The sequence below is a fragment of the Herpailurus yagouaroundi genome, unplaced genomic scaffold, assembly GCF_014898765.1.
Source record: "Herpailurus yagouaroundi ecotype Mexico unplaced genomic scaffold, PumYag 67700, whole genome shotgun sequence".
Taxonomy (NCBI): Eukaryota; Metazoa; Chordata; class Mammalia; order Carnivora; family Felidae; genus Herpailurus; species Herpailurus yagouaroundi.
Window position 1 is genome coordinate 7,985,437 of NW_024420499.1, and position 13,691 is coordinate 7,999,127.

At 35.7% G+C, this 13,691-nt stretch overlaps 1 protein-coding gene across 2 annotated transcripts in view; it reads right to left on the reverse strand.

The window, feature by feature from the left end:
* RNF128 (ring finger protein 128) overlaps positions 1-13,691 on the reverse strand; it is a 107,323-nt gene that overhangs the window by 20,484 nt on the left and 73,148 nt on the right. For both annotated transcript variants that reach the window (XM_040468376.1, XM_040468375.1), the window contains exon 2: positions 11,204-11,451. In XM_040468376.1, coding sequence (XP_040324310.1) covers positions 11,204-11,451 — 248 coding nt within the window. The remainder of the gene's footprint in view (positions 1-11,203; positions 11,452-13,691) is intronic.

Sequence of the window (13,691 nt, forward strand, 5' to 3'; positions counted from 1 at the left end):
AGATTCAATGCAATCCCTATCAAAATTCCAATCCATTTTTCACAGAACTGGAACAAATAATTCTAAAATCTGTATGCAACCACAAAAGATCCCAAATATCCAGGGCAATCTTGAGAAAGAAGAACAAACCTAGAGGTATCACGCCCTCAGAGTTCAAACTATACTATAAAGCTATATAGTAATCAAAACAGTATGGTATTGGCATAAAAACAAAGATCAATAGAACAAAATTGAGAGCTCAGAAATAAATCCATACATATGCAGACAATTTATGACAAAGGAGCCAAAAATATATAATGGAGAAAGGAACTTCTCTTCAATAAATGGTGCTGGAAAAATTTGACAGCCATATGGAAAAGAATAGAAACTAAACCACTATCTTACACCATACACAGAAATTAAAATAGATTAAAGACTTGAATGTAAAACCTGAAACCATAAAATTCCTAGAAGATAGCATAGGCAGTAAGCTCCTTGACATCAGTCTTAGTGATATGTTTGTAGATCTGACTCCAAAGTTAAGGAAAACAAAAGCAAAAATAAACAAATGAGACACATCAAACTAAAAAGTTCTGCACAGCAAAGGAAAGCATCATCAAAGCAAAAAGGAAACTTACTCAATGGGAGAAGATATTTGCAAATCACATATTTAATAAGGGGTTAATAGCCAAAATAGAGAAAAAAGCTCTACAATTGAACAATAAAAAACTGAACAACCTAATTTAAAAAGGGAACAGAGGTTCTGAATAGACATTTTTTCCAAAGAAGACATACAGATGGCTAACAGGCACATGAAAAGATGTTCAATATCACTAATTATTAGAAAAATGCAAACCAAAACCACAATGAAATATCACCTCACACCCGTTACAATGGCTATTATCGAAAAGACAAGAAATAAATGTTAGAGAGGATGTGGGAATATAAGCTGATGTAGCCACTAGGAAAACAGTATAGAAGTTCCTCAAAAAGTTAAGAATAGATCTACCGTAAGATCTAGCTGCTCCAATTCTGGGCATTTATCCAAAGAACACGAAATCAAATCACTAATTCAAAGAGATACATACATCCCTATCTTCAATACCACATTATTTACAATAGCCAAGATATGGAAACAACCTAAATGTCCATCAGTAGATGAATAGAGTATGTGGTTGGTACGTACACACACACACACACACACACACACACACACACACACACAGGAAGACTATTCAGCCATAAAGAATGAAATTTTGCCACTTACAATAACATGGATGGATCCTGAGAATATTATGCTAGGGGCACCTGGGTGGCTCAGTTGAGCGTCTGACTTTGGCTCAGGTCATGATCTCACAGTTCAAGAGTTTGAGCCCAGCTTCAGGCTCTGTGCTGACAGCTCAGAGCCTAGAACCTGCTTTAGATTCTGTGTCTCCCTCTCTCTCTCTGTCCCTCCCCTGCTCATGCTCTGTCTCTCTTTGTCTCTCTCAAAAATAAACATCTAAAATTATTTTTAGAAAGAGAGATTATGCTAAGTGAAATAAGTCAGGCAGAGAAAGACAAATACCCTATGATTTCACTCATATGTGGAATCTAAGAAAAAAACCAAAATAATATAAAAACAAACTCAGATACAGAGAAGAGATTGATGGTTACCAGAGGGAAAGGGGTTGGGCAAGATGGGGAAAGGGGGTCAACTGAATGGTGATGGATGGTAACTAGGCTTTGGTGGTGATCATTTTGTAGTACATACAGATGTCCAATTATGTTGTACGCCTAAAAGTTAAAGTTATATACCAATTTGACCTCAATAAAAACACAAGAAGTGAAGTTAGGGTATAGGGGGAAATCTAAAATGTAAGGGAAAGGTAAGAAAGAATCAATGAAAGGCTGTCCCTCTTTGTGGGGTGAACAGCTAAAAGGAAAAAAATCCCAGGTAGTAGGAGATATTTGGTGTTAATTTAAAATTACTTGTAATCCTGCAAATAAATCCTTTCTTCCCCTTCAGTAAAATCTACTACATACATGAATGCCTCAAGTGAATATAATACATGAGTAAATTGAATAAAAGGCTAGGTTTCACACTTGGGTGAATGCTGTTTGGAACAGAGACACAACATGTGCAGCATGGCAAGATGATAAGCAATCTTCCTATTTTCTACTGTAAAATGAACTTAGTAGAAATTCAGCAAACAGTAGGTACTCAGAACCAGAGGTCATTGTGAATATGTACCTCTATCCCCAGCAGGGAAACCCCCAGCTAACATAAAGAATATGTGGAAATCAGAGATAATGTAAGTTAAGAATTCAGTATAATGTCTGGCATATAGCAGACACTAAATAAAATGTTGATTAAATGAAAATATAAACTACTATTCGTCAATAAGTCTAACAGGTTCTTGTAACATATTTATACATATCTGTAGCAAATATATTTTGGAAAGGAATAATCCATGAGTAAAGGTATATATGAGGACATTCCTTAATGCCTAAACCTGCCTCTATATAAAGTATTTTGTGAAAGGTATTTGGCTTAATGCCAAGGAGATTCCTAGACAAACTATTTCTTTGCTGTCTCAGGAACAGCTGAAACTTCTGAGCTTGTTACCTGAGTAGCAGATCTAGCTTAACAGAAACAGTTAACAGGAAGGCCTAGCTAGTCCTTTGAAGGAAAGATGGTAATCAAGACCATTTCACTCCCACTTTGGGACTTAATTGTGAGTTAACTCAAAAGGGCAATTCAGTGATGGTACTTTATTTTATGCACACATATTTTCTGTCCTGTTACCTGCATCATAAGTAAATAATAGGGGGACAGTGAAAGTAAATGAGGTACACTTAGGATCTTTAGAGCTGGAAGAACTCTTAGAAATCACCTACCCTGATATCTGATGGATAAGAAAACTGATGTCTACTGCCTTGCTCAAAATCTGAGTTGGTTAGTGTAGGTCCCATTGAAGCCTAGAGTTAAGTGTTCCCTTCCCTAATATCAAGGTAGTTGTCTTTTTTTTTTTTTTTTACCGTAGCTTGCACTAGGAAGCTAGTACTACTATTTCCTTATATTTATGTAGTTATTTTATAATTTAAAATTATTTTTGATGTCTGTTACCTCATTTAATCCCAACAACTCCTTGAAGGAGATTAACATACCCATTTTAGAGATGAGTAAATGGAGGCTTGAAAAAATTAAATAACTCATCCAAAAGAGAATGCAATCTCTAAATGACAGAGCTGTTACTGGGACTTTGCTCTTCATACTTCAAGATTCCATTACAATACGTCTACAACTCAGCTACTTTCTGAAGCTTTTCCAACACCTGGATTCTAAGATCTATGAAACTGTGGCCAGTCCTTATAGTGAAGAATCAGTATGCCCAAGGGTCCTGGCACTGGCCTAGACTTCCAAACATCAGTACTTTCTTTTCACATAGATCATAAGCTATTTAGAAACCTAGATGTGAACACTGCAAATGGTTAAAAAAAAAGAGCTAACAAGAAAAACAGGCAAAGAAAAAAAATGTAGTTGATGATAAGTCTTTGACAATCATTTTGCATTTTGTCTTTAGAGCACTTCTGATTTAAACAAGCTCTGTGACACAATCAAGGAATTGCACTCACTAGGAGGTGATACATCTCTAGAGTATTTACTTGAGTCTACGTAGTCTGTTTTCTCATTCCAAAATATTCAACACAATATAAATGCTTGAGTCTCCAGTGTGACAGCTTATTAATTTATTAGGAATGAATGTTAAATATATAACTTTCTTTAGCCATATCAAAGACTAATGTAAATTTGAGGGATGGCCTCAAAGGCAAGCTCTAAATGTAATGTCCAAGTCTATGCTTATGAGAATAGAACTCACATTATAGAGAAATGCTAAAAAAAAGTTGAGGGACTATAAAAATACAGGGCAAAATCCAAGATGCCAGAGGATCCTAGGCAAGGGACTTGATTTTGAAGGATCTGTAAAAGACTTGCATAATAGTATAAACCCATGTTTATTAAAGCAGCTCTGGAATAAAAACAAGTCCTTTAAAAGGAAATGTGGGTAATTCCAATAGCTCCTACTGAGCTTTTATAAGGAAAAGCAAAGCCATTTTCTTTAAACATGGGATGTGAGAATCATCATTTTGGTAAGAAGCACAAACTATGTTTTAGAGCCTGAATGAGGGTCACTTACAAAACTGCCAGTCCTCAAAATAGTTCAGTCACACTGACAGCAAGAGTTTCCAAGATACATTCATTCCTCTAAAAACTGAAATCTGAGAACAACATTAAGATCAAGCAGTTTATGTTAAATACATATGTTTGGATATATTACTTAAGTCAAACTTCTTGGGTGCCCAAATATGTTTCCACATTTAAAGACAATGTGCCCAATACTAACTGTAATTTGTATTCTATTCCTTAAAAAGAACTTTAAGCATGTATCTAGTTTTTTATACAAATTTCTCTGGACACTTTTTAAATGTCTTGCCACCATTTCAGAATTCCCTCCTACCTTATAAATTCCAATAGCTCATTGTTTCTACCTCTTATCATATTCTGTAATTGTACTATTCATGTGTCTTTCCTACTAGGTTGTGAGTAGCTGGAGGAGTGGGGCTTAAACATTTAAAAATTTTTCCATAAAACCTAGTAATTGCTCAAAGAATAGCTTCTGAATTTAGAAAATCAAAACAGATTGTCGCAATTTTCTCATCCAAATCACACTTGTACTCATTAAAAGCCTCTACTCTGCTAAATTTGGGAAAAGAAAGGTTTCAGGAACAGGTATTGGCCTCTACCGTGTGTCAGGTGCAACCCTAAGCTTTTTACATGTGTCATCTTGTTTAATCATTAACAGCCTTATGGAATAGGTATTTTAATATCCAAGTTTTATAGACAAGAAAAGGTTCAGAAGCTTGACTAAAGTCCAGGCAGCTGGTTAGTTGCAGAGCTGTGATTTAATTCAAGCCCAGGTTCTATCTGGCTTTAAAGCCCATGATCTCTCCACTATAGTACACTGCCTCCATTGTGTAATAGCAAAGAAGCCTTTAAAAAGGCTTCACATTCTTTGTGAAGAAGATAAATGAAAGAAAAAAACCCTCAAAGTCAGCTATTATCCAATCTTCAAATCCTTCCTAAATTCACTACTTACTGTGATTTGGGGAACTCTTTTAAGCAAACATTTTATACCAACAGACTCTCCCTGCCTCCTCTCCAATCCTAAGAGATACCTGGTCTAAGAATATTTGGCAAGAGACTTGAAGACTAATCCAAAAAAGCTTGGTTGTCGGCCATTTTTCTTAACAGAAACTTAGTGTCATTACTCTATTCAAAAACTGTGATTGTTCTAGTCACTGAAGAATCTCATCTATACAGTTTTCTTAGTTCTGAGTGAGACTGTATTTGGGCTGGAAATGAAAAGCCAAGCTAATTATCATCAGATATTCCAACATTCAATTTTTAAAGTGCAAACTCAAAGATATCCTACCTAGTTTATTTGTGTATTTACATCCAATTAAGTAAAATAAATGTTGCAGGCTGGTGATTGATTTGTCAGCCTGGCTTTTGGTCCCAAGGCATTCAAGCTTTTAGCATAACTGAAACCCACATGAATAACACTAGGCATGGAGTCAAACCTAATTACTTGATGGGGGGCAGGGTGTGCAAAAGCAAGAAAGGAGAGTGGATGTAAGCAAACTAGATTTTCCTGCTTTAAGTCATCACTTCTTTTAAATAAAATTTTTCATAAAAAGTTTGACTCAGAATTTATAGAACAGAATGCTTAATATCAAGAATTATGGTAACAGGATTCTTTTCCTCAGATCTATTCCTTTGAACAAAATCAATGTCTGAGTCATGTGGCTATTCAGATATATGAGAACTGAAAGACTCTATTTTTTCAATGAAAATCTATGCATATTGTTTTAATGAAGTATTCCTAAAGGAAAGAGGAGGTACAGGCTATAAAGCAGTTTCTTATAAGTCTATGGAACTATAGAGATGGGGATAAATAGGAATACAGACTACTTGCCTGGAGGTGATCACTGTGAACAGTGTGAGGAAATGCACTGTAAGGAAGAGTGGTGAGGAAATGGGGAATTTGACCCAGTAGATAGGTTATGACTCAGATTATTGCATTAAAAAAAGGCAATCAAAACCTTTAGAATTAGTGATATAAAAATAAAATTAGAGAAAGTGAATATAAAATAATCCTGAGACCCATTATAAGAGCTTCCTTTTGTTCAATGAGAGCTAGAGAAAGTCTATAAAACTAAGTCCTACTAAGAGAATAATTTGTTTAATCTGCTCTTCTAACATAAAGCCAAACAATGGTTTTGTAAAAGGCTCTAATAAGTCTTCAGGTAGGAACAGATACATACAAACACACCCACTCCAAATGTGTGTATTGACAGTGGTACAGTATGCGACACCTGATAAGTCTTCCAGTTTACTTCATGCACTAGTAGAGAAAACCTAATGTAACCAGAAATACTTCAGATATTTTTAGTCATGCTTTAAGTTGAAGGACAAATTTTAAGACATTAATGTAGCTTAGTGAGACCACATGTGAGTCCACAAAGGAGTGCTATCTCTTTGGTAGCAAACTACAAAGACATGTGTGACATATCTTTGCCCAGGGAACCAACTGGAGTCTCAGGGCTTGAGACTCAGATTGAGGCTGGTCACTAGGTAATCCTGCTAGTAACTGGCCATGCTGCCTGACACTCAGGACCCCAACAATGAAAATAGGTGCATATCATCCATCTTTACTGCCGTGCCTGGCAACCATGACAAGCTGGCACAACATGGTCCGTTGCTCCAGGTGTGTGTAACAAAATCATCAATAACGAACATAAAGAACACTTTGAGGGCCACATTCCTAGGGTTGGCCAAAGGCCAATCATGGTTCCCTTGGAGACTGGCAAGGAGTAAGCAACCAGATGTACTATGCTATTTCTTACTTCATAATCCATCCCCTATCTCTTGATCAAGGTCTTTTTAACAACAAAATAGTCATAGTTATTTGGACTTCTGCAATTAGTACAGCATTTACACATAAGGTGCAGTAAGGATAACAGAAGCATACCTAATACTTGCAGAAGCCAGTGAAGGGTGTAAATAGGATTCTTTTAATGTATAAGACAATTTCAAGCATCTTTATGTTGATGTGCCAGTTTAATTATCTGTTTACTTCCTTATTCTATGACTACTTGAACTTTGTGATAAACTTATAGTGTCATTTAATGTAATAATGGAATTAAATCTAATTCTTCCTCAGGCTAATCACTCTCCATTGGTATCATATCCTTTGGAGGTTTTAATTCAGTTTCCCAATACATATGACTATCACATGATTTATTTATATCAGGTAGTTGAATTTCACTAATACTGGTATTACACCATATCACAATATGGTTATGATGCAGTTAGGTTTGGTCACAAAATAAATCAGGAAGTATCACTGAAGTGTTTACTAAACCTTCCTAGAAGAACTGCTCTTTGCCCACATATTAGATATTATTATGGACAAGTGTTGTCACCAGTGAGGATGATTCTGTCATTTCTAGGTTCCATGTTAGCTGAGGACAAAGTCAATCATTTGTCTCACTTCACAGTATTATATAGTTATAGGTTCCCATTGACTGCTGTGCAGCAAGGCCATCTCCCTCTCCTGATGAGAGATCATTTGATGGGTATCATTTGATATTATTCCTACTAGCTCATCTTATTTTGGTCCATCCCTTTAGTCAAGATAGGTTAGAGATCAGCAATGTAATTTCAATTTCACTCAAAAAATTTCCATAAGTTTGGGATCTGTATGTGTCTCAAAGATGCTCTCCCTGAGCTTCCATAGCTAAAAATGGAAGGCCATTATATTGCCCCATGGTTACTTGGGGGCCTCCATTTGTATTAAGATCGTTATCAGGCCCTGTTGTGTCAGATATATGCTCTTTCCCAGTGTTAAGTGCTAGCATTCTCTAGCATTATGTATTGGGTTTGTGTGGCCATATCATCAAGGCTTTACCATCCTTCCAAGTGGATTCCCATTTTTCCCTCCTCCTAGAAGATGATCCCTTCCAATGTGTCTATTTCAAAGAATAAATTATTTTCTTCTGAAAGTCAGTCTTCATCAAAAGTTAATTCAGCTTCTTCCATTATACCTAGGCCAGCTTCTATTTCACCTACAGCTCTCTTTCATTTCACCAGCCAATGTTCACTCCAACACACACCTTGTTGGTACTGAGTATTAACTGCTTAAAGTATGGTTAGGGTATGTGCACCAAACCACAAAATTCTGGGTATCTCATCCTTGAGTCAAGTTTATTGTGATCACTCCCAAATTCAATTTAGTCTGAGCACACCATAAGGTTTTCCATAATCTTCCTTGTCTCGGGTTAGGGTTGTTCCCAGTGTGGACACAAATCTACCATGTAATGCCTAATATGTTAATTTTGTTCACAATCCATTGATACTTTTGTTTAAAAGCTTTCACTGCACGGAAACAGGGATGATATGTATTCTCACACATCATACTATGATATATCAACCATGTGGCCACTATATACTGCCCAATATATTTGGGCATCTTGGCCATCAAAATTTATGGTTACACATTTATCAGTTTGACTGACATTATATATTATGCATTATAATAGTTCAGAGAAAAGACATTCCTGAATACTCTAATGAATTCCTAATATTCTAATGAAGGTAAGTTTCCATAACTCAGTTTCATTACCATTTATACCTGTAAAATGGGGTTAATGCAGTAAAGTATTTAGTGATAGTTATAACCATCATATGCATCAAGCTCTACCTTTAAAAAAAAAACAGGAAGTCAGGAAAACTAAATAACATGTAAATGATATCATAACACTCAAATATTTATAAGCAAAAGGGATTACCAGTCCTATATTTAATCCTTTAGTCACCAAAGGATACATAGATATAGCCTACTAAGTTGTGAAAGAAGCCCTTTCCAAAGCCTTCTCTAAAAGGTGACAAGTTTTAATGTTATTCTTGACCATTTTTATAGAAGTTAATTTTCATAAAATATACTATAAACTATGAAAATTACTTAAATGAATGATGAAATCAGAGTTATATATTCAATGGAACTTATGCAACACCAGGCCATTCTTTATAAACTGTATTACTTTCTGACTGGATTTAATGCCATATTAATAGATTTATTATAGCACTCAGAATATAGGAGTTCATGCCCCACCATGAACATACACAAACCAAACACTCTTGTCATTGTATCCATAACCTTTAGTACTCATACTAGATACCAATTTCTCTCTCACCTCAGAGATAAAACAGCATAATATAGAAATGTCAAATATTAACACAGTGTGAAACTATTGAATGGCTTGGCCTAGGAATTTTAAACATCCTTTTGACCACAGCTAGTAACAGGCTGAACCTGCCACCAATGTTCTATGAGGAACAGAAGTCAATTAACTTTAAACATTGAGATAATCATCACTCATTACCATATACCGGTGTCTAATTTTTATGAAGGTTTTGTAATAAGATTTCAATTTCTCATCTGTTCCTAAATTCAATGAACTTTCTTGCCATATAGAAATCTTCATTGCTCCCCCACTCCCAAATAAATTGGGTTCATTTTTGTTTCTTGGAGAAAGAGTACATGAAGTGGCCAGAATTTCATTGTCTTTGGAGGAACTTCTCAGTGCATATAGAAATATATTCTTGCCCTTACTATAATGATCAGCTGAAAACATGAAATCCCTACTGAGCATTCTGGAAAAATAGCATACCACTCTGCAGCTGTGTTGAGAATACATACTTGAGAGGGGGAGGAGTTAAATGATGGTGGCTTGCACCAGGGTGGAAGCAATGAAGTAGTGAGAAGTAACTGGATTCTGGATATACAACAAAGGTGGAACCAATGATATTTGCTGATAGAGGTTATATGGGAAGTGAGAGGTAAAAGAAGAATAAAGAATAACTCCAAGATTTCTGGCCTGGGGTCAGGAAAAGCTCTTTTGAAAAGGGAAGCAGTAATAGCATGTTTGTGTGTCCACAGTAACAGAAGACAAGGCAGAGGACATAGGATATAGACAGTCACAGACAGATGCGTAGATGTGGTGGTAGCATGGAGAGGTACTCTTTTGATCAATTTCCTCAGTGGAGTAAGATCCAAATGCCAAGTTGAGAGTAAAGTTGGAGGAGGTGTTGGCAGTTTAAGGAGAAAGGAACATGAATGATTAGTTACCTGTGAAAGCAGGGGGGAAATGCCTAAGAAAAGATAGTATGGTTGTCAGGCCACATTAAAGGATCTCAGTTTGTGGTCATAGATTTAAAGAGAGACCAGTCTGTACTGATGTCAGTGTTTTCCTGTTACTTCAAAGTAGACACAGAGTAGGGAGGAATTAGGATTTAACCAGGGTTGGATTTTGACAGCAAGTGTAACAAATAGAGGGGCCAAAGGAACTGAAGATGTATACATGGCAATGACCATGGAAGTGAAGCTGGGTAAGAAGAGAAGGGAAGATATCAGGTGGATGAGGAACAGTTTAAAAGTGGTGGGGTTAATGGCATACAACCACCCTGTTCAATGATGCTTTTGTATTTTTGCTCTATTACTTCTATACTTTGTACCTATTTATATGTCAGTTAAAATATGATAGAAATTATGAATATGTGACTCTGTTTGGAGCCTAGCACTATATCATGCACAATTAGATATTTAAATCTGCCTTCTCATGATATTCAGCCTAGTCTCCCTTCCCAGTCCTAACCCCACATGCAAATACATGCATCCACAGGCACACACATACATGTAAAATAACAGTAGTTAACTTTGGGTGGTGATTACAGTTTTTTTGTTATATGGTGTTTGAGTGAGTTTTTTTCTCTTGTACTTTCTGATTTCTCATTTTTCTATATTGAGCATGAAACACTTTGGTAATTTAGAAAGAAATTTAAAAGAACATATATATTTATACCCATATATAATTAATTGCTGGCTGTGCTCCCTAATGAAGTGTCAGAAGATTTAATTAAGCAGGATTAAGGCCAAAGACAAATTACAAAAAATAAAAGTTGTGAGAGGATGGAAGCTGATATGCTTTTAAAAACTAGCAGTTTTCATAAAACATATGCATGGATCATTGTCTAGCAAGTGAAGTATATTAAAATGCATGACTCCAAAACTACAACTGAAAGAGTATTTTTAGATTGGAAGAAAGGACCATTACGGACCTGTTTCCTGCTTTGAGCTCTTGCATTCCGTAATCTTCGAGCAGAATAAAAGATAAAATAGCCCACAGTTGCTGCCGTAATAATAAAAAAGGACACAGAGACGAAGAAAATTGAATAGTGATTCACCCAAGGGCCATGTTTCTTCCCTACTTCGATGACCATTGTTACTTGTATGCCTCTTTGAATGGACTGTAGAATTTTTGTTCCTTTCAGATTGCCAATCATGATTGCAACAATGTCTCCTGCACCTGTAAAAGAAAAGAAATTCAGTTTTAGTTTTGGTAAGGCATTCTTAGTATAAAAATCCAATTGCTAAAGTGATTTTAAAGTATTCCCAATGAGACAATGAAAGGATACTCATTCATTCAATTAACATTTATTGGGCACCTACTATGCATATACGTTATAGGGGATATAAACATACTGAGACTTGGTTATTGATCTTAAGTGACTCATAAGTTTAGTAAGGAGCTATGATATTTAACAAATACCTCCACTCTCCTCAGATTAACCACCTATAACTCAACAGTATTGAATTTGGGGTCCAATTTACCTCTTACATGAAAGCTTTCTTAAAGACAAATAGTCCCCTGGATGGTAGAGAACAGGGCTTTACATCCTAGGGAATCTGAGATTTGGGAAAGACAGAAATACTTAACTATGTATTTTCCCAATTTAAAAAGTGATAGACTATCTCACAAGGTCACTACTAAAATGTACAAGAATTTATTGGGGTGCCTGGTGGCTTAGTCAGTTAAGCGTCCGACTCTTGGTTTCAGCTTAGGTCATGATCTCATGGTTTGTGGGTTCGAGCCCATGACAGTGGGCTGACAGTGCAGGGCCTACTTGGGATTCTCTCTCTCCCTCTTTTTTCTGCCCCTCCCCTGCTTGCTCTCTCTCTCTCTCTCAAAAATAAACAAACTTAAAATGTACAAGAATTTACATATCAGGAGTAGTAATCTGAGATAAATGATGTCCACAAGCCCAAATGTACAATGTATATATTTATATATCTCCATGTGCACATTTTTCTATATCCTCAAAAGCAATATAAAATTTGTCCAGGGTACTCTAAGGTTTTGCATGGACCTAATCAGGTTAGCAATGAATAGAACATGAAAAATTAATAGTACTGTATGGTTCTACTCAACACCAACTAAAGTCAAGCCTGAAATTAGACTAAGCTTATTACTTAGTCTAATAGTCTAAATCTTAATCGAGAGGCTTAAACACTTCCCTCTCTACCCCCAACTATATAAATCTTGTGAAAAAAATAAAGGACAAACATTATCTTTCCCAATGTTGTGAGAACGTCAGATTACTCATGTCATTCCAATGCTTATCAAGGTTTATATTCCTTCTAGTTTATATGACCTGAGACCAATAATCTTAAGCAAAAGAATAGAGTTCTTTGAACATTAAGAGATTACCGACCAGAGAAACCTCCCACTGATACTAGGTTAAAGTACTAATCTTGGTTAATGATGAAACTTCAATCTGGAATAAACATAATACACAACCCCCCACCACACACACATACACATAAATCCCAAAGGCCCTTTAAACTAGAATTTAAACACAAAAGTACATTATTCAAATAGTACTCACTTTCAATGATCAAATTAAGAGTACAAACCTTAAATGGCAATGTACATAGCAAAATTACTACCCAAGTAATCCCTTAAATTTAAGGTCCCCCAGTAGCCAAAGTCTTCAAAAGTTCAAGATGACGTCCTTACTTGAAGCTACTAATTAAAAAAATATATTTACAGGGTAGGATTACAGATCCTTAAAGTTCCAAAGACACTATTTTTGTTTTTTACATATGATAGCCATCTAGTTAAAACCTTTTACAACTTTACTAATTTGCCATCACTCAGTTTGGTAGACAATGACTTACTTTCTCTTCTCATTTACATGAAGAAAACCTCTAAAGCAGTGGAGGAGTCTGAAATGGCTTTTGTTGTATCTTTTTCCTCTTTCAGTAAATGACCCAAATATCCCTTATGGATCTAGAGTATTGGCTATTTTGCAAGAGAGTGGCTCACTTTTCTATTTATTTGGAAGCTTTAAATTTCTAGCTTTGGCACTAAAAGCCCAGATATTATTTCTCTTTTGTCATTATTTGTCTTTTCTCTATAAGCCATCTGTCAGGAACATTTCTGGTTATAAAATTGCAATTATATAATCTAGCATTCATTTCTGATATTGTAACCAGTATAATCTTTGAAAGTAAAGATAATTATAAAAATTCAGGTTTTAGCATATCATTTCAAAGATTTCTTTTTAAATCTAAGATGTTTCCCTCTAAATTTTTTTGACTGATAGAAATAAGTTTTCATTCTTTCAGAAGACATGAGGTGGGTGGCAGGGGTGGATGATCAGGAAAATATGGACCACTGTAGTCAGATGGAGATTAAAAAGCAAGGACAGTAAGGAAATGTACTTTGTCTACACACGGCGAAAAATGCTGTGCTTCAAATGCCCC